General features: G+C 42.2%; 1 protein-coding gene across 14 annotated transcripts in view; it reads left to right on the top strand.

Annotated features, from left to right (window-relative positions):
• The window catches only part of QKI (QKI, KH domain containing RNA binding), a 483,284-nt gene that overhangs the window by 298,254 nt on the left and 166,374 nt on the right, over positions 1–18,656 (top strand). For all 14 annotated transcript variants that reach the window (XR_011268110.1, XR_011268109.1, XM_069607679.1 and 11 more), the window contains one exon: positions 14,722–14,865. Coding sequence is in view for 12 of the 14 variants with exons in the window: in XM_069607679.1 (XP_069463780.1) it covers positions 14,722–14,865 (144 nt within the window). In the remaining 2 variants the exon portion in view is untranslated. The remainder of the gene's footprint in view (positions 1–14,721; positions 14,866–18,656) is intronic.

The raw sequence follows: 18,656 nt of genomic DNA, 5'->3' as shown, positions 1-18,656 counted from the left end.
CAGTGTCTGACTAGCTGGACGCCAGTATGCCAAGATGCGTGGTCCTGCCTACAGGTTCCTTGCTGAAGGGAGGCGGCCAAGCAGTCAGCTGTTCACACAGGTTGCTCACCTTCAGGTGGGTTCTCACTTCAGCTGTGTCTGCTTCCTGGAACCAGAGAGGGTAGACCATTGGTTCCATTCTTTAGGTAAAGGAGCCAATAACATTGGGTAAGAGACCAAGCCTCAATCCTTGTAGGCTTTGACACTGTTCATGTAACCCATGAACGTGTGGGGACTCTGAATGCAAGTAGGAGGTGGTAGCTGCGTTCTCAGGGGTGTACTTGTCCCTGGGGTTTGGAGGGGGCATCGGAGTACTAATTTAATGTGAAAAGGTTGTGCTAACACAAGCCTGTTCCTTGTAATTTAAAATGCAAGTTTTACCAATCACTGAGATAATGAATCTACAGAGCCAATATTATGGTTAAAAATGGACAATTATGTCATAATGCAATTCTGTATAATCTAGAGGTTTTTGTATTTGTTTTGTGATTTATGGTCAAGTGGTGTGTTTCTACCAAGAACACTTAAAAGTCAAAGGGCCATTCCTGGGTAATGTGCCATAAATAAGTGGGAGTTGTAGTGATGCTGACCGGTGGATTGTGGCGAATACATGGGACACAGCCCTGGGGGCAGGATAGACATGACAGTTGCCCAAAGCGTGTGAATACATTCAGGCTAGTATTTACATAGACGCCAGTTGTCTGAGAGGTGGGGACATTTTGGGAGTAAGTGGAGGGTGTTCCCTTTTTGGTTAGGAAGGTGGCGCTTTAGTGCGGATTAGGAGTGGATGGTGTTCAACATGAGGGGTAATTCCAGTGGGCTGAGGAGAGACCAGGAGCAGACGAGTATTCGGGGGAACCTAAGAGATTCAAGACTATAAAAGAGAAGAGGGTGCATGGCAGGACGAAGCGTGGGATGTTGGCAATGTAGAAGGAGCAAGCTTATGTAGGGATTTTAAAACTAGCAGTAAAAATAGTGCCAGTATTTGGAGGTAAAGAGCAGTGAACATTGTAGAGGATAGTGTAGCAAAGTTGAGTAATTTGTCAAGTGAGGTGGAGCTGTAAAAGGCTACTACAATAATCCAGGCGGCTGAGTGCACTGGTCTGTACTTTGGTTTCTGTAGCGTTCCAATTGAGGCGGGTGCAGACTTTTCTTATATTGAACAGTTTAATCGTATCCATATTGGAGGCAGAAGTAAGGTAGCTATCAAAAAGACCCCAATGTTGCATGCTTTGGGAGGGGGCTACAGTGTAAATCTGGGCTGGGGGCATAAGATGAGTGAAGGAGAAGCGACCCTGGAGGCAGGAAAGTAGATTACTTGATTGAGCATAAGACAACAAAGTGCCATACAGTGATAGATCAGGGAGACTGGCACAGCTGCAAGGAGTAGCGGTGAACATTTGTCTTGCCTACAAAGAGGTGGTAGGAGAACCCAAAGGAGAGGTCAGTTGGCTGGCCAAAGAGGAGGTAGAGGGTGAAGAGTAAAAGACTAAGTAACATGGAGCAGACTTGGCAGAGTTCAAAGATCTGTAGAAGCTTTGAAAAAGGTCTGCAACCCAGTAATCAGTGTCCTTGATTCCAAGAACAGTCAGGGTGCAAAGAGTAGTGAGCCGCTAGGAAAGAAGGCTGAAATGTCTAGTGAGCTTAAGATGAAAAAATACTTTAGTGGTGAGCAGAGCCCAGAAAGTTAAGCGACTTGGTTTGTGGCCGATAAAATGCCAGTTGGAAAATCCAGATTGGATAGGGTCTCCGTTTGTGTCCAGATAGTTTGATCTTCTTAAAGATTAGTAATTCAAAGATTGTAGTGTAGCGACGGGAAGATGGATACAGGCCAATGGTTGACAGGTTTGAGGGGGGTGGTTAATAGAGGGATTCTTCAAGAATGGTTAGGCAGTCGCTGCCTTAAAGCAGGCAGGAAAGATTCCTAATAAGTTTGAAATTGAGGGAGGAGAGATGAGCAGCTGAGAGATTCCAACTATTTGACAGTTTGTGAGGTAATGGGAAAGTGGAGGCATATGAGGGGTTGGCAGTAGCACTCCTTAGGATAGCTGTCAAATCACTGGGTGAGTAGGAGAGTAAGGAGCATAAGTAGAAGTTGATCGATTGGTGTTGGTGGGAGAAAGAAGCTGGTGCAGGCAGACAAGGGTTTCCTGCATTTCTTTTTCAATTGTAGAGTAGTAAGGAGTAAGGGTAATTTCCGTATAGGTAAGGTGAGAGCACAAAGACCAGGCGGAGCCAGCTTAACTTTTAGAATAGAAGTTGTGTGGGTGAGATTCAAGGAGATTGACTTGGGTAGATTTGGCAGAGGAAGGATGTCCGTCTTGTAGAAGAAAAGGGTGGAGGTACTGTTAATGCACCACCACCTGTGGAGGTGGCTTTATGGGTCTGTTTTAAGAGCTGTCTTGCCTAAGGGGTTATCCATGGTTGTGGAAATGGAGTAGAACTGATGGAGTTATAGTAGGGGTAATGGGGATCAGAGGGAGAGCTAAGAGCACTACGGGGAAGCAAGGGTTGAATAAGATTGTCGGACGGAAGACATTTTTTGTGTGGTCAAAGGGCAGTGACTTGATGAGTTGAGAACATGGAAGAAGAGATTGGTGCTGAGCAAAGGTAGGACGACAAATAATGGCACGATGGGTTGCATTTTAGTAGTGTGGAAATTTGGAAGAACGAGGGTATGTGATGCAGAGTAATACAATGACATTTAAATAATGCAATGAAACTGTTGGCCCAAGGTGAACAAAAATACAAGGTACCTCTTCAAATCGCCGGACCTTAGGTGACCAAATAGGGTTTAGGAGCATAGCACAATCTCACCTAAGGGAGAACCCAAAAGGCCATGAGAGCAGATCAAGTAGATGGTGTACAGACATTGGAGATAAAAACCATGATGCAGTAGGTTGCAGTTGAGGAGGAAATGGGCAGAAAGGGCAAGCTTGGGACCTATCAGTATAACTGAGCCAAACAGACGGCACCCTTAGCTTGGATGCCCTGTCCGATTATGCCAGGTGCTGAGGTCACCTGTGGACAGGTAGTACTTGGATGGCATATGACCAGTTGGCCCAATCAGAAGGCTGCCTGGCCTGCAGTAGCTCCCAAGCAGGACAGCTAGGTGATCAGGCCTGTAAGATGAAGGGGAGATTACTTCTTGGAGAACACTGGCCCCTGTTATGGGTGGTCAGATCTGAGGGGGCTCCAGAGCCTTGTGGGTAAATAAGTCCATGCAAATACTTCTGCATTGAACATATTTTAAAATATAGGATACATTGGTAGAATTTGAAGGGGTTCAAAATTATTTAATACAATTCTATGCATGGTTTGATCACAAAGACCTTGTTTATATTTTAGGCTATGAGCTAGAATGTCCTTTGTCCATGGAAGCTAGCAATCTTTGATTTAAATGCATATAAATGTTCGACCCCACTTTAAATTCCCTTTTGCTTTTACAGAAATCTGCCCTTAGGAGGACAATTGCATGTCTTGTATTCATTAGTTACTTGAGCATTTTGTGGCATGCGATTTGAAAGGTGCTCTTATGTATGTTTTTTTGTTTTGTTACAATGATTTATAATTCCATAAACCTGTCATAACCGAGAATAAAAGGCTTGAGAACCATAGATGGTGCCGTTTGGGAATATTGTCGATTTTCGGTGCATGTTGTAACCACGTTGTGCAAGACATTTGCATGTGTATATTGTGAACTAATTCCTGAGATCAGAAGAGAGTAATGCCATTCAGCTCATTGACCAGATTTGGGTTTTCTTTACTCTCCCTGTGAGACCTTTACCTTTCTGCATCCTTAGGAAGCATTGGCAGTTCAAGATGTCTGATAATAGATTCCCACCACAAACCTTAATTGGAGAGTGGCCAAAAATGGTTGAAGAGTGCCATGAATGTTAAACTGAAAACATTCTGCTTTGCTGCCCTGTTAAAACTACTGATGGTATATTATGAGCAGGCAGAATTAAATCACTCAGTGGGGCATGTGTGTATCTATTCTGTTTGACGTCTAATTTCTTTGTTAGATTTTTGTTTTATTACGTTTGAACCAATATATATACTAACACAGGAAGCAACCATTCATTTACAATGCTTGGCAACGTGAAAAAAGCAAAAACACATAAATCCTAGAATATGTGGTAAACATTGATTTTTGCCATTATTAGAGCCAAAGAAACAAATCTAAGTATATACCATCAACCTAGTTTACTTACGATAATCGGAAAAGCAAATACAATGGCAATTATTCAGTACAAAACGATAATTCTAGTGTGCATCCTACACACTGGAATGTTATCTCACATTATGTATGATAAAGGTATAATAAAACATGGGGGACATGCAGAAGATACATAACACCGCGTGGGGGGCAACGAGAGGAAAGTAAATCCTAAATATTCACTTCAACACCCAGTAGATATCTTCATAATTGCTGCAGGAAGATGCTGTTATCACAGTATTTTCAAGAGCGTCTCTGGACATATTGTGATAAGTTAGATAATTGGTCAATGCCATTTGGATTCATGTTTAGCTAATAATTGGGCAATCTGGCCTGAAAATGTATATGGCAAATGTTATTCCACTAGCCTGTTATGGTAATGTTTTTGAATGGTTTTCAGTTTGCGGTGATGATTTGAATGGCAATAAAAATACAAAGATAATACAAATGAATTTCAAATCCATTAAGTGCCATACTTCCAATCAGGATATTAGTTGGGGACAATGGTATATTTACTTTAAAGATAGTTTTGAAATATCTCCACACATCTTTACAACACCTGCTAACATAAATACAATAAAAAAACATACCTTTTGAAAGAGCTGGGGTTATCTTTTCATGACCAGCAGTTACCATAAACACATTTTGGTTTTGGGTAATTTTATAGGGGTACACTCTGTGCATAAAGAGGTTCTGTGTGATATTGACGACAAAGTTTAATTTTCTTACAAATTGAAGAACATGTATATTCATCAAATATTTCATTACAATCTTCAGATGGCCATTTAATATCTGGAACTCTAATATGCATGATAATGTTGTATAATTTGGCTGCATTAAGCACGGAGTCTGAGACCAAGCATTGCATTCTAGAGGTATCGGACTAATTTGGGCACAGTGTAGGCATTTAATTTGTCCTAAACATGCATTTATTAAATCATTATGACTTGTAATATGTGCCTGGCAATGAGAAATGATCTTTAAATTCCTGAAAAGATCTTGGATTAGGCCCCAAGAATAGTTGATGTACAATCTTGGTCCCGTTATTCAGCCATTGTTTCCAAAGGACAGATCTCCCGTTAATGGCTTTTGTTACATCATAAATAGGATTAGAATGGTTGAGAACAGTTATTTGTAAAAGGAAACTGAAATTCTTTAAGCTTATTAGATGTTGCTTGCATAGGGCTAGAATGTCTGGCGGTAATATAACCAAATATATAAAATAAATCACAGGTACTAATTGGAGACGCCAACTCGCATTCTAACCGAGCCATGTGGGATCATCAATTGTACCCTGAAATGATTCAACAAGAACACATTATGGTAACCTTTTGAAGTCCGCAAACAAACCCTTCCACTCTTATAAGGAACTTTTCAATTTACTTATAGCAATTCTTTTATTTTTACAGTACCCCACAAGTTAGTTAAAAGGAAAAGTATAAGGTGATAGAATCATTTTGAACTGGGATAAATACTATGAGGACTATGCTGAAAGGAAATCTCTAAGCCTACTGAGTAAGGCATCGGAGTGAAGTTTCATTCCCCACCTATCAAAGGTTTTCACATTCCTTCCAATGACACTTTGACATGTGTAATGGGAATCACTCTGTCTCAACAGGAAAGGCTCTGGTCACACATGGTCCCCGTATACCATAGAGAATACACAGGATGTGAAAGGCAGTGTGTGGGAGAGTCTTGTGGGGGCACTTTGGAATGGTTTGAGGGGGAAGGCCACAGGAGAGGGCATATGAACTCCTGTAATGCACCTGAATCATCATTTTTTATATGCCGCACATTACAACCACATCAGAATATAAAAAAAAGGCAAAGAAAAATAAGGTGCATTAGGTTATTATGATACCATAGCTGAGAAATGGCTGGATAATGGAATGAGACTGGAACTTCTAGGAACCATCGGCAAGTGGCACGTGTTTCTCTGTGCTCGAGCCAAGGCTTATGGGAAATGGAGAAAACGTGTTGTAGCTGTCAGATACAATTTGAAGGATCGCCCAAACTGGCAAACCACTCACCCACCTTGTTGAAAGCACATTTATTGAACTGGTGTTTGGAAGGCAGTGGTGGGATTGCTCAATTACAATAATCATGTACACACAATGCATCCTGGGGAGAAAAAAAACCTACGCCGTCAATCAGCTTTTTGTCTAGGCCTTTGCTTTATTTTTGTATTCTTTGGGATTTGTTACAATGAAAAAAATAGTGTTGCTCGTTTTTTGCTGCCCCACCAGCCTTTAATAAGCTTCTAGCAAGCTTTGCGATTAACTCCTTTTCATTTTGAGCCGGAAAGCAGGCATTGTCATCGCCTTGTTTTCTAAATAAACAGTCTATTTTCTGCGCAAGATTTGATAAGACAGTGGGTCATTTCCAGTGTTTTTGGGGACTGTACTTTACACAAAAATATATTCATACTAAAGGCTGGTTGGTCAATATGCCAAGGTAAGTTTCCACCCCAAAAATCACTGCAAAATAGTGTATGGCAGTACTGGTTGGTGTTTGTAATGCATGAAAATGGTCAATTTTTGATGAACCTTCCTGATACAATTTCGATCTTTCAATAGTTGATTATTTTCCAGCTAGCTTGCAGCAAGAAATTACCTGTTCTACAGCACTATCCTCCCTCCCCCTTTCATTTTCTTCCCCCAACCACCCCCCCCCCAGCCCGTAGCATTGGTCTTTACATTGACCCCCACCACTCTTTCACCATATTTCTCTTACTGCCAGATCTTGCCGCTTTTATCTTTACAACATCCGTAAAATTCAACCCTTTCTAACCTTTCATGCGACTAAACTCTTAATCTCCTCCCTCATCTTCTCTAGACTTTTCTACTGCTCTACTCTTTTCTTTGGACTTCCCTCCTCTCACCTCTCCTCACTCAAATCTGTCCACCACTCTATTCGCTCCCTCTGCCTTCTCTCACCACATGAGTCCATCTCTTCTCTCACCTCTAGGTTGGCTCTCATTCTCCTCCCTGCGCAAATTCAACTTCCTCTGCCTAGTCTTCAAATCCCTCTATGGTCTTGCCCCCCTACCTATCATCCCTCCTCACTTTCTATACTACTTCTCACTCTCTCCGATCTGCTGATCTCTTCCTACTCTCTCCTCCTCCTCCTCCTCCCCCATGCGCCCCTTCCCTCTTCCACTCTTTTTATCTGCTCGCTCCTTTCCACTGGAACCGCCTCCCCCCTCTATCCGCTCCATTCCCTCCTACCCTACCTTCCACACCTCTCTAAAATCTTCTCTTCCATTCACCTCCCTAACCCTTCCACTCTACTCCCTCCTACCCTACTTCCAGCATCTCTAATTCTTATCTCTTCCATTCTTCTTGCTTTCACTGTTGGCTTTCTCTTTTACTTCTGCTTTTACCACTACTCCTACCTCTTATTCCCTCACACCTTGATCCCGCTTCTCTCACCAATCCTCCTCTATAATGTAAATTGTTTCTTGTACTGTTTTCTGGTTTGATTCATTTTTTTTATCTAATTCTTGTTGTATCTAATGTTTGTATCTTGCTTGTTCCTCTTGTAAAACGTTTTTGGATTAAAACACTATATAAATTCAATAAAACACAAATATCCAGGCTGTATCATTAATGGGGACTAAACGGGCGTGGTCTGGCAGTGTTTGTGTTGGGCGTCCAGCACGTTATTTCACAGGAGCTTGTTGCATGTGAACTTGCACCATTAGGTGCGCGGTAGGAGCAAAAGCCATTGCTAATTTGCCAGACTATAAATGCACGATTAAAGCAGTGTATAAGAAGGGGTTTTGTAGCTCGGTGTTACAGAATTACTTCTGTTAAAACAGATAATTGGTGCATCATTTCAAACCTGTCATCTTTGTAGGGCAGTGACTCCTAATGCATTGGGCTGATGACGAAATGTAAGGGCCGCTGGTTTTTTAATTGTTCTCCTGCTTGCAAATGCAGATTTTTTTTTTTTACAAGGATCATTTTTTCAATTGTCATAATTATGGAAATATGACTTGTTCTATTGGCATTGTGATGGCTCAATACTTTGATAGTTCTTCAGAAGCACTGGATTCCAGTGCTCTTCCTCTTTTTTTTGATGACCTACCAAACATTGCTTTGCCAGTGGTAAGCCAAGCTGTCCAGTGGTTCAGTAGACCCCTGCCTCCTGTAGTGACGGTCCTTCATTTTTATAACTGGCTAAATGTTCAAGTTGCATGCTACTGCTAATAACTAGTTAGGCGTAAGTCACTTGCCCCATACATGTGTGCAGATCTCCACAGATAACCACGGTTGCTGGTGAACTTTATTTGCTTAGTGTATAGCAGTATTGAGTGACACATGAGTGACACATGGGTGTTTGATCGGATATATATTATACTTCGAGTCAATCTCTTCTACTTTCAGGATTTCAATTGTGCACTTTTCTATAGCACCCTCTCCCTTTGTATTTATCGGGGACTGCCCACATACCCAACAGTCACCTCTTGTAAACCTCTTCCCCATATATTTGTTTGCACTTTTAAAATTCGATTTGCTGATCATTTTTTTTTTAATGTAATGGTACTTTCATGTAATGGAACTTGTGCTCTTTTTCGAAGTTGTGTTCAGTTGTCAGTTCTGTCGGTCTTTGCATTGGATTTAAACGTTCTGCTATCAGAGCGATGACCACTTGGTAAATTAATTAAAAAGTCCTTCACACATACTTCAGACATCAGTGTATCATTGCTCTGCTGCTGAGAAAGCAGAATGTGTATTGGGCATTGGAAATACTTCTAGCAGTATACAAGGACCCAAACAATCCATGGTTCAGATTTGTGCAACTTGGAACACCATGCTTTAAAAACTTGAGGAAGTGAGCTTAATCACTGAATGTTTTTAAAGAGTTGGATGACCTGATGGGGCTTGTCAAGTTTGGCTGGTAATTATTGGTGGAAAAGGAACTGGGGCATGGAAAGAGCAGGAATGGGTGTTTGTTGTAAAGCGCACAATTCACACAATGTTTTGATAAATTAGTTGTATGGCATATGCCTTTGCATATGGTGCCTCTGCTTTGCTTTTTAACCCCTTATGTTTTAAGAGCGAGTATGTTGTTCCTGAATTCCATAAGGAATTATTGCAGGCTCAGCCCACTCCCACACTTAATTAAGGGTCATGTAGATGAATTGCCGGAGAGGCTCACCACCAGTCGATAGGGTTTTGCTTGTAATATTCAGGAATGTGCCAACATTACTACTGCTCTGCAAAAGTGAAAGGGCGAGAAGCACCATGGGTGTTGTGGTGGCTCAAAGTGAGTAGAGCTGGCTTGGAAATGTCTTGAACCAGTAAATTGGGTCTGAGCTGCTTTTGGACTTATAAGTTGCCTTATTCCTGGATTGACCCACCAGCAAGTCCTTGGTTTTGAATTTCCACTCAGGAAGATTCTCGTTCCAATGGGTAGTCCTTCCCCCTCGATCGTGCTTCCCGTGCACAGGCAGCGGGGAGGAGAGGCTTTGGTTCACAGCGTGTCTGCTTAAATGTGCCCCTGAGGTGAGTAGGGAGAAGAGCTGTGGTGTTCATGTAAAGCTTTGGTCTTAACCTCTCAGAGGTCTTTGTAATACAATGTGTGCTCAACAGAGTTCCAAATGAATCTTTTACAAGCATGAATTCCCCCGTTATGAATGGCAAATGCCCCAGTGGATTGGTCCAAAACAAGCCAATTCAGGCTGCTGTAACAAGTGTCATTTACCTACTGATGTCATGCCCATACAGCCTTGTCTGCAAGTAGTGAGTAAGGGCAGGATGTTTAGCAAGTCCTAACAGAATTGTATATGGTGGCACCAATCTCCTGTGGCTATTGTCCATCCACCCCTTCCGACGTCTCCCTACTTCAAAGGGACTCTTGTGATCATCATGGTGCGAGTTGATTTGTCAGCACTGTTTGAAGCACTGCTTTGCAGGGGACATCCAGGAGAGAGTTCCTGTGCCATGGCGAAAGGTGTCTCCGTTCTCTGGCAACAAAAGCTTCCTTAGGCAGGGTGCCACATGATTGTTCTAGTCATCACTAGAGCATTGGCCACCATGACATTTAAATGCTGTAGCAGTTCAATTGTGTGATCCCAGTTGCCACCATGACAAAACCAGGCATTACTTATATGTACAGTTTAATGTGCCACCAGGCTATGGCACACGATTATTTTTTATTAAAGTTGCAAATGGTTTAAAGGCCAACACTGCCTGTACAGTAGATGTCAGGAATGCACAGGACCTCTGACCCTGCCCTGCTGCCACTGTAGGGCAGTCTCTGGAGATGTAAGGAGACTGTCATAGCAGCGGTCCATGAGTGCACTGTGATTTTGACATGGCACATTATGAAAGGGGGGTCTGATTAACGAGCTTCCCCTTTGAGAGACTGAATTAAATGCATCACTTTATTACTATGGTGGCATTCTGTCGCAGGCAGGCAAATCATTGCTTGTTTTTATGTTTTGAACATGACATGTTTGGTTTGCCTCTTTGAAGCAAAATAGATGGACATTTGGATCATCAGAATTGATGCAGATGTTGTGCTGGCAGTGCAAATTAACATTAAATTACTGTTTACTTTCGTTCCACTGTACTGACTATTTAACACATATAAAGGCTCTTGGTATCGGAGTACAAAAACATATTTTGATTGTTCCCATCTTTCTAAGCATTGTTGCACTAATGGGGAAATCCAATTAAGTGTTGGAGAATACAAACCAGGCATGACAAAACGCAAGAAAATTGGGTGAGGTTTTCTTTCTGGTGTGGCTTCTTTAAATGAATTGGAATGGGTTGGAGCTGGTTTGGAACCTAATACAAGTGGTATGATAATCCTCTTCAACTGACTATTCATGTCTGAACACAGTGCTGCATAGAAAAAATTACTAGGTGCTTGAACATGGGGGTGGGGGTTTGGTAGCACCAGTCCTTGCAAGTCCACCCTTTGCTTACGACTGCCCAGATTTAGGCCTGCAGTGATCCACAAATAACCTGCATTTTAGATGAATATGTGTTTAGGACTGTACAGGTCGAAGTAAGTCGAATTGGTACAGGGGTGGCATGGCGAGGACCAATGAATGTGGTAGGAATATCAAAAGTTGTCTTTTCTTTGAGATTGGCCACCTTCATGTAATTCTATACTTGGTGTCTTAAACATTTTTGGAGTTTACGGGAGGAAATAAAAGACCACAACTGTCAAACTGAGGGAATCATTAAAGCACTAAATGCTGGGCAGGTGTTTTCCTTTCAGGTGTAGTTATCAACAAAATAATGTATCTTGTCCATTAAAAAAATCAACGTGCACTTTTAAATAGCATACTTTTTGACCAATATACGTTGGCTGTTGCTGGGTATACTGGTTGGACATGTGTTATAAAAATATTTCGCCTGGTGCATACTTGCTGGGGATACTTTTCAAACTGTTAGATATAATTGCACACATTTTGAGAAATCTTGTGGTGTGGAGATTTATCTGCTAATTGGTTAACAGTATGGTAAGGACTCAAACCTTTTTTGTCGAATGAGTGTATTGGTCACTTATCGTTGTTGCCATTCACTTTCGCGTCTTTCTGTCTATTTGACAAAAGCGGTTTTTTAAAAAATACATTTTTATGCTCGTGTAATGTACAACTGTGTTCCAATTTCTAATTGCAATCTCCAGACCAGCTTGGTCCTGTGCCATTTTCTTGACCGCAGTGTAGCAAAGACCAGCAATAACGCGTGAAAGTAGAGGCGCCTCAAAAACGAGTGTGAAGGAAAACAAGCGCACTGCAGCATTATTTTCCTTCAAGCGTTTACAGAATCGTATGACTTGGGTGAAACAGCAGTGCGGAGCACGTCAAAACAGCTAAAGGTCATTGTTCAGAATTACATGGGGTGTGTGAATCGCTTGTTTAGCTGTAACGTTGCTCGTCCCATTGGAAAGCTTTGTTTGGTTGAGCAAGCCCGGGGAGAATGTGCGGTTTTCGTCCTGTGCTAGTATGGGGTATGCTGGTAGTTTGTATTTAATTTGTGGTGCGAGTTCACTTTAGAGTTCATTTAATTGGTCACTGTGCACACTATCAACTTGTAGCTCGACATGTCGCTTATGTACTGCCGCGCTGGACATAAGGGTCTCTTTCGGAAGTAGTGTCTTGTATCTGCTCTGTCGGAATGTATCCAAAACTCAATGTAATTTGCATACTGCATGCTCCTGAGGAATTTAGCGCCCTGAATTGAGTTCTACTCGTGGCGCCATCTTAATGGGCAATAAGGTAGTGTAGATGAATAATGGTAAAGGCAGGGACCTTTTTATGAAGTTACCGCACTCATAGGTGACATGTATATCCCGTTTGGTTGTATAGTTGGGATACCTTATTACTTCCACAAGGTGTCCAGTTTACTGCCATACCACAACTGAAAATGCCGGTCCGAGTAGGCTGTGAATTTTAAAATGTGCTGTTGTGAAGTCAGAAGTCGTCTATGCTCAAGAGATGGAACTTCAATAGGCATTGCAGGCACTTGCATTAAAGGGTCTGGACGCCATGGCGAGATTCAGAAAAGAATTGGATACATGAACACTTATTTTAAGGGCTGGATATAGGAGGACGTCAATTTGATTTATACAACATCTTTGTGCTGCAAAGCAATCTTACGAAGACAGTGCTCCTTCACACCCTAGTTTCTGTAAAGTCTGTCAATTGGATGCTATACTACATGCAGTTGTAATCAAGCAGATACTACTTTCCTATTCTAAGGGAGGCATTACATTTTACAGCTAATCCTGCTGAGAATGAGGTGGTACCTTTAGTGTGACTACTGCACTCCTAGTGCAAGCCTTGTCAGGGCTTGCACTACAAACAAAGTCTGACCTGTCCAGAAACATTTGTACTTTTGAAGCAGGAATAAAGATACCTGTTATGTAAAGCGCTCGAGGCCACCTTATTCTGTGCAAAATGTGCGATTCTGGCTCTAGTAAATGGAAATGAATGCAAGGTGGGGGGGGCAGTCCTCCAGAGTAGCCCATTGTAGGTTTTCAACTTAAAAAAGAGTAGGGATGGGGGCTGACGCAGGGATCGGACATAGATCGGACATAGAGAGGCATATTGGCGGGGGATATACTCAGGGAAACGGATATACTTAACATTGTGTAAAGCAAGGGTGGGCAAAGACCACGAGATAATGAGCAGCCTGGACAAAATGATGCTGCAAAAGTGCGTGGGTGTTGCTTTCATAGAGCTTGCACTGTGGGTGATCTGATCATACTTGTGAATGCAGCAGTGACTGTGCAAAATGTCTCTCGTAGTCCATTATAAATTAGGTCAGGCCCCAGCGTTGCACTAGACCTGAATCCAGTTTCTCTGAGCTCTGCAGGTTAATGGGCTGCAAGTACCAATACGAGATTGAAACCACCTACAAAATACTTTTCATAGCTCCCCAGGTCTTGAAAAATAAACTCAGCATTATAAATTGTGAACTTTTTAAGACTTAGTCTAACAGTAAAATAAAACTGAGTAGTTGTCTCTTTGGACCTCGACTTGAAAGCTGAATTTAGCTCAAGTTAGGGGGATGCTCAGCAAAATGATTTCCCCGTTCAATTAAATATATACAATTCTGTATGGTCTGTGCCGACAGGTCATCCATCCTGTGCAATGATTTAGTGGCTTTTCCCATTTCCTCTAGATCTTTGCAAAGCTGCATCTCTGCCTGTACAGGATGAGCATTGGTCTCCGCCTGTATCTGACAAACAGAACTAACCAGCAATTTAATTCTTAATCAATACATGCCTTAATGGTAACTGACATTTTGTCAGTGCATTAGACATCACCATTTTCGCGTACAAGGACTTTGCCTCTATCACCAAGCATTAAATTAACCAAATATTCAGTTTGTGTTAGTTGAACAGTGGCTTTAAAAGATTAAACTAGTTTTAGAATACCGCGTGGTTTTAGTGCATTACAAATGATCATTTTAGGTCTATTACTTGGTGCTTGTGTGCATTTCAAACTTCCACAAGTGATTTTGGAATATGAAATGTTCTCATTGTCCATTTGCAAACGAATTTTGTGGCAGATTCTTTGATTAAAAGGAAAGTCTCAAGAAAAATTACCTACCACTATTTCCCAACTCTTAATTTGTATATTCATTTTGGCACGAGAAAAAAAATGATTTTGGACTGCCATGCTGTCCCAAAACGTATACGAAACCCAATATTAAACAACATTTTTATATAGCGAAGATCACATGATCTTTTAAATGCAAACTGTTTGATAGCTGTGGCTATGGGGTAGTGTTTTCTAGTCCTCTAGAAACAGTGCCCTATTACTGTTAATTTCCACAAGACCTTCCTTTTAATCAATGACCATCAACCATTTTTCTTTATTTCAATGTATTGAAACCCTAAGCAAAGAGGGTGGATCTTGTTTTAATTTATGGCGATGCTCTGTTTGTGCCTACGTTAAAATTAAATCTACTCATGTTTATTTGATTGTTTTTCAGGAGGAACAAAACCGAGGCAAACCCAACTGGGAGCACTTGAATGAAGATTTGCATGTACTTATCACTGTGGAAGACACACAAAACAGAGCTGAAGTAAAGATTAAGAGAGCCGTGGAAGAAGTAAAAAAACTCTTGGTACCTGCAGTAAGTACAGGCCTAATCTCGAGACTGCTGATTTTGGGAAATGTGTTCTGAACACTTGTTAGTTTCACTTTGACTGTTTTTGCTCCATTGCTTTTGGCTTATTGTGTACATTTTCTCCAACATACTAAAACGCTAGTTGCTTTAGAACGTTAAGTGAGGTGCACATTCCTGTTGCCAACTCACTTGTCTCCAAAACGGACACTGGCTAGGACCTGATCTTGCTTCCCACTATATGCTCCACAGCAGGCCATTCTAAGTAACCCAGGCATGCAACTATACTGCCTAGATTACTTGGATCTGCGCAATGGGAGACTATGAATCGAACAACAGGAACGTCAAAAGCCAATGGTCTTCCTGTCTACACAGAAATAATCACAAGATAACCTATTGGCACATTGCACAGCCGCCAGAGTTTCAATGTTGTCTTGTCATATTACCTTTCACGTCTCCTCTCATCTCCTTGGGCTTTGCTCGGTCTCTGTGTTCTTCTTTCTCCTTCCATCTCTTCCTTCATCCTAATCGAGCTTTGTATTATATTTTATTTGCCGATTCTGATGCCTAAAGGTTCAAGAAGATACAGAACGCGGAATAATAATGTGGATTTCCTGGGCATAAGAGGGGAGGCCCTTAATTTTCAAACTAAGGTTGCACGACTTATGAAAGCTAAAATTCCTTTCATGTCTTTTTTATTTTTACGAGTTGGTTTTCTAAAGCATCAGACAATTGCACATCTTCCCTCAAACTGCTAGTCATCTGAACTCTTCGTTACTCCACCGTACGCCTGCATCTTTAGCACTCCCATTTGTTCACTTTTACCCTACCCACCCTTTCATACCCGCTTTCTCCATTCCTGGCATGCTATGCTAAATTCACCATCATTCCTACATGGTGCAAAATCTTCATTTATCACTAGCCATTGGCTAATGATATTTGACTCTTGGCGAGTAAGAAATGGTGTGCTCTGCATATATGTACAATTGAGGTGAGGGTGGCAAGTGTATTTTATTTTTTTGTGGCTGGCTTTCAGCTTGCTACTAGCATTCTTGCCACATTTCCCTACTTTTGTATAACATTGAATTGGAGAGGAAGGTAACATGCATGGAACACACAAGGCATTACATCTGACAAGATTTGTGTATCTCTTCTTACTAATGTGGGCCATGATCTCTAGCTTAACAGCCGTGCATTTACCATGCTGCTTACACCAATTTTGTGTGACAGTTGAACACTTGGGAGTGCGCCATAGTACAACGGTCACTTTGCAGACTGCGTGGCACTGCGAGAAAGAGGACATGGTTGGTTAGTGAGGGTAGAGGGATAGGATAGGTCCAGAACCTGGAGAAACTGGCGTCTGTGCGTGTTGGGTTGCAGATGGGTTGATGGCATTCACTGGCTTGTTGTATCCGTAAGTGTGAGGCCCAATGCCTGTATTTGCTGTATGTGAATGTCTGTCATGTTGGGGGTGTTATTATGTGTAAATTGCCTGTTCAAAGTTATGGTTGTGCACACTGGCTTGTTTCCGTAGTTGTAAGGTCCAGTGCTTGGGATGGTTGTTGTATGGGAGTGTTATGTTGGGTGCGTTTTTGTGTGTAGTATGGCTAGCCCATGGGCGTGTACAGTACAAGTGATGTGTTTAGGAGGGGAGTAGTAGCACTGTGTACTCAAAGTACTTATCGGTGGCTAATCTTCACAATTCCATCTAAATGTGAGGCAAGGCTAAACTTGTGTTGGGCTATGATGTATGGCTTTTGGAAAAGCGAAGAAGCTTTGACAAGCCATTGTACAACATGGATGGAGAGTAAAGTGGGCAGCCAAGCAGCACAGATTCATCTATGATGTGGCATTTATAACGCGCCTATACGCACGAGTTTCAAGGAACGAGTGTTAGGTAGAATTAAATGCAGTACCCTTTGGGAACACCACACAAAATTAAGACTGCAAGTGACAGTACAAATTCACCATTGGTACAAGCCTGTACTACAGTTAAAGTGGTAGCGATGGCAGAGCAGCGAGATTTATCTCAAGGTTAAGTCAGCAGTATCAATATTTACACAAAGGACAGCAATTATTATGATTCAAACAAACACTGACTCAAGCTTGTTCACAGACAAGTTAAGCTCCCAAAAAGAAGTGGGCGCAAAATGGCACTCTAGAAATTAAAAAGGGAGGGAAAGACCGGCAGAATGTGGGCAGCACCAACAGGTAAGTAAGCAGGGCAATCTAGAAAGAGGAACTACAGTAATGGAATCAAGTCAAATAGGCTTTGGGCCAAAGTCAGTAGGACAAACGTCTTTTTCTCAAGATCACACAGTTCAGGGTAGTTCTCGGTTAAGTCTTTGCCTAGAGTTCTGGACGAAGTTGGTTGGCAGAAAAGTTAATTTAAAGAGTAGAGAAGGACAAGCCCTCAGATTGCCAAAAGGTTTCACACACCTTCACCGTGGCTGGACGAAACGAACAACCAGATTTGCACAGTACCTTTAAATGGAGAAGAAGCTGTAGCTGAGGCGGACCTGGCAGTTCCTGCAGGTTCACGGGGTCCTGAAGACTGTCGACTGACATGAAGTAGGAAGACTGGAGGATCCTGCACTGCCCAGGGAAGAAACCAGCAGCAGAGCAAAGCAATGAATAAAAGGTGTGCTCCTTAAAACCCAAGCAGGGTCTGACCTTCCTGGCAATCCGGCCCACTGTAGCTCTGTACAGCGAATTCGACCAGAGGAGGGAGTCCTGGCTTGCAGTTTGGGTGAACTGGTTGGTCCCACCAGCTCAAAGGAAGAAGATTCCGGGAGGATCTTCTGTCATTGGAGTTGGAGGATTTGGACCTGCAGCAGGGCTTCACCGGGCGGTTCAGTCGTGGTAGGGGTCCTCTTCCGTCAGTTCCTCATCTGTTCTTTCGTTCCAGTGCCGATTCTGCCTTTCCAGACCCAGAGACCTGCTTTTTATGCAATTCCCCCATTCACACTGCCTGGCTCTCAATCACACAGCATGGTGGCTGTCCTGGCCAGACAGTCACCTAGCCAATCAAACAGGAGTGCGACTTGGGTTACCAAGGGAACCCATGGCAGAGGTCCTAAAACCCCTCCCTCCATCCTGCCTACCCAGACTTTCAGGCGCCTAAGGAGGGCTTCTGTGTAGACGCCCACAAAGAGACGGTGAACAAAGGAACCAAACCTAGTTTGGCGAGCAGAGAAAAACACGAGAAAGACATATTTTAAAAAAGAAATGGCGAATAAACCCAGCCGGAACCGTATAATAACTTATATGGTCAAGCTGGATTAAGTTCGAGGCTACCAAGATTGCCTCAAACAATACCAAGCTTATTTAAGATAACCACGGTAGGAAAAATAGGGTAGTTACCACTGCCACCAGCCAAGTCTTGATGAAAAGGGAGCAAAACAATGCTCCAAGAGAAACCGACAAAAAAGGATACGTATTAATCCTTTCCAGTACTCCATGTAAGATGGTTTGTACTGGGTCTGTGGATTTAAAAAGACTAATAGTCAATGGCAACTTTACATGTTCTGGGAGACAGTAGTCCGTTCCAGAAAATGGAGTCTGAGTTGGGAAGTCTAAAAGCCAACCCTGTGTCACTGCACTGAAGGTGCTGTGTAACACACAGTAAAAAGGTGATGCCTGTGGAGTAGATGAGGCTCCAGTCTATGAACACAAAAATGTTAAACACACACAGCAAAACACCTCTAAGAGTGGGAAAAAGGGCTCTCGCACTTACTAGGTGAAAAAAATAAATCCTAGAAATCCAGCAAAGCTGCTGAGGGACTCAGTACGTAAGGGAA

Source organism: Ambystoma mexicanum, chromosome 4q, assembly GCF_040938575.1.
Source record: "Ambystoma mexicanum isolate Mex_15411 chromosome 4q, UKY_AmexF1_1, whole genome shotgun sequence".
In the NCBI taxonomy this organism is placed as follows: Eukaryota; Metazoa; Chordata; class Amphibia; order Caudata; family Ambystomatidae; genus Ambystoma; species Ambystoma mexicanum.
This window is presented reverse-complemented; position numbering and strand designations above follow the sequence as displayed.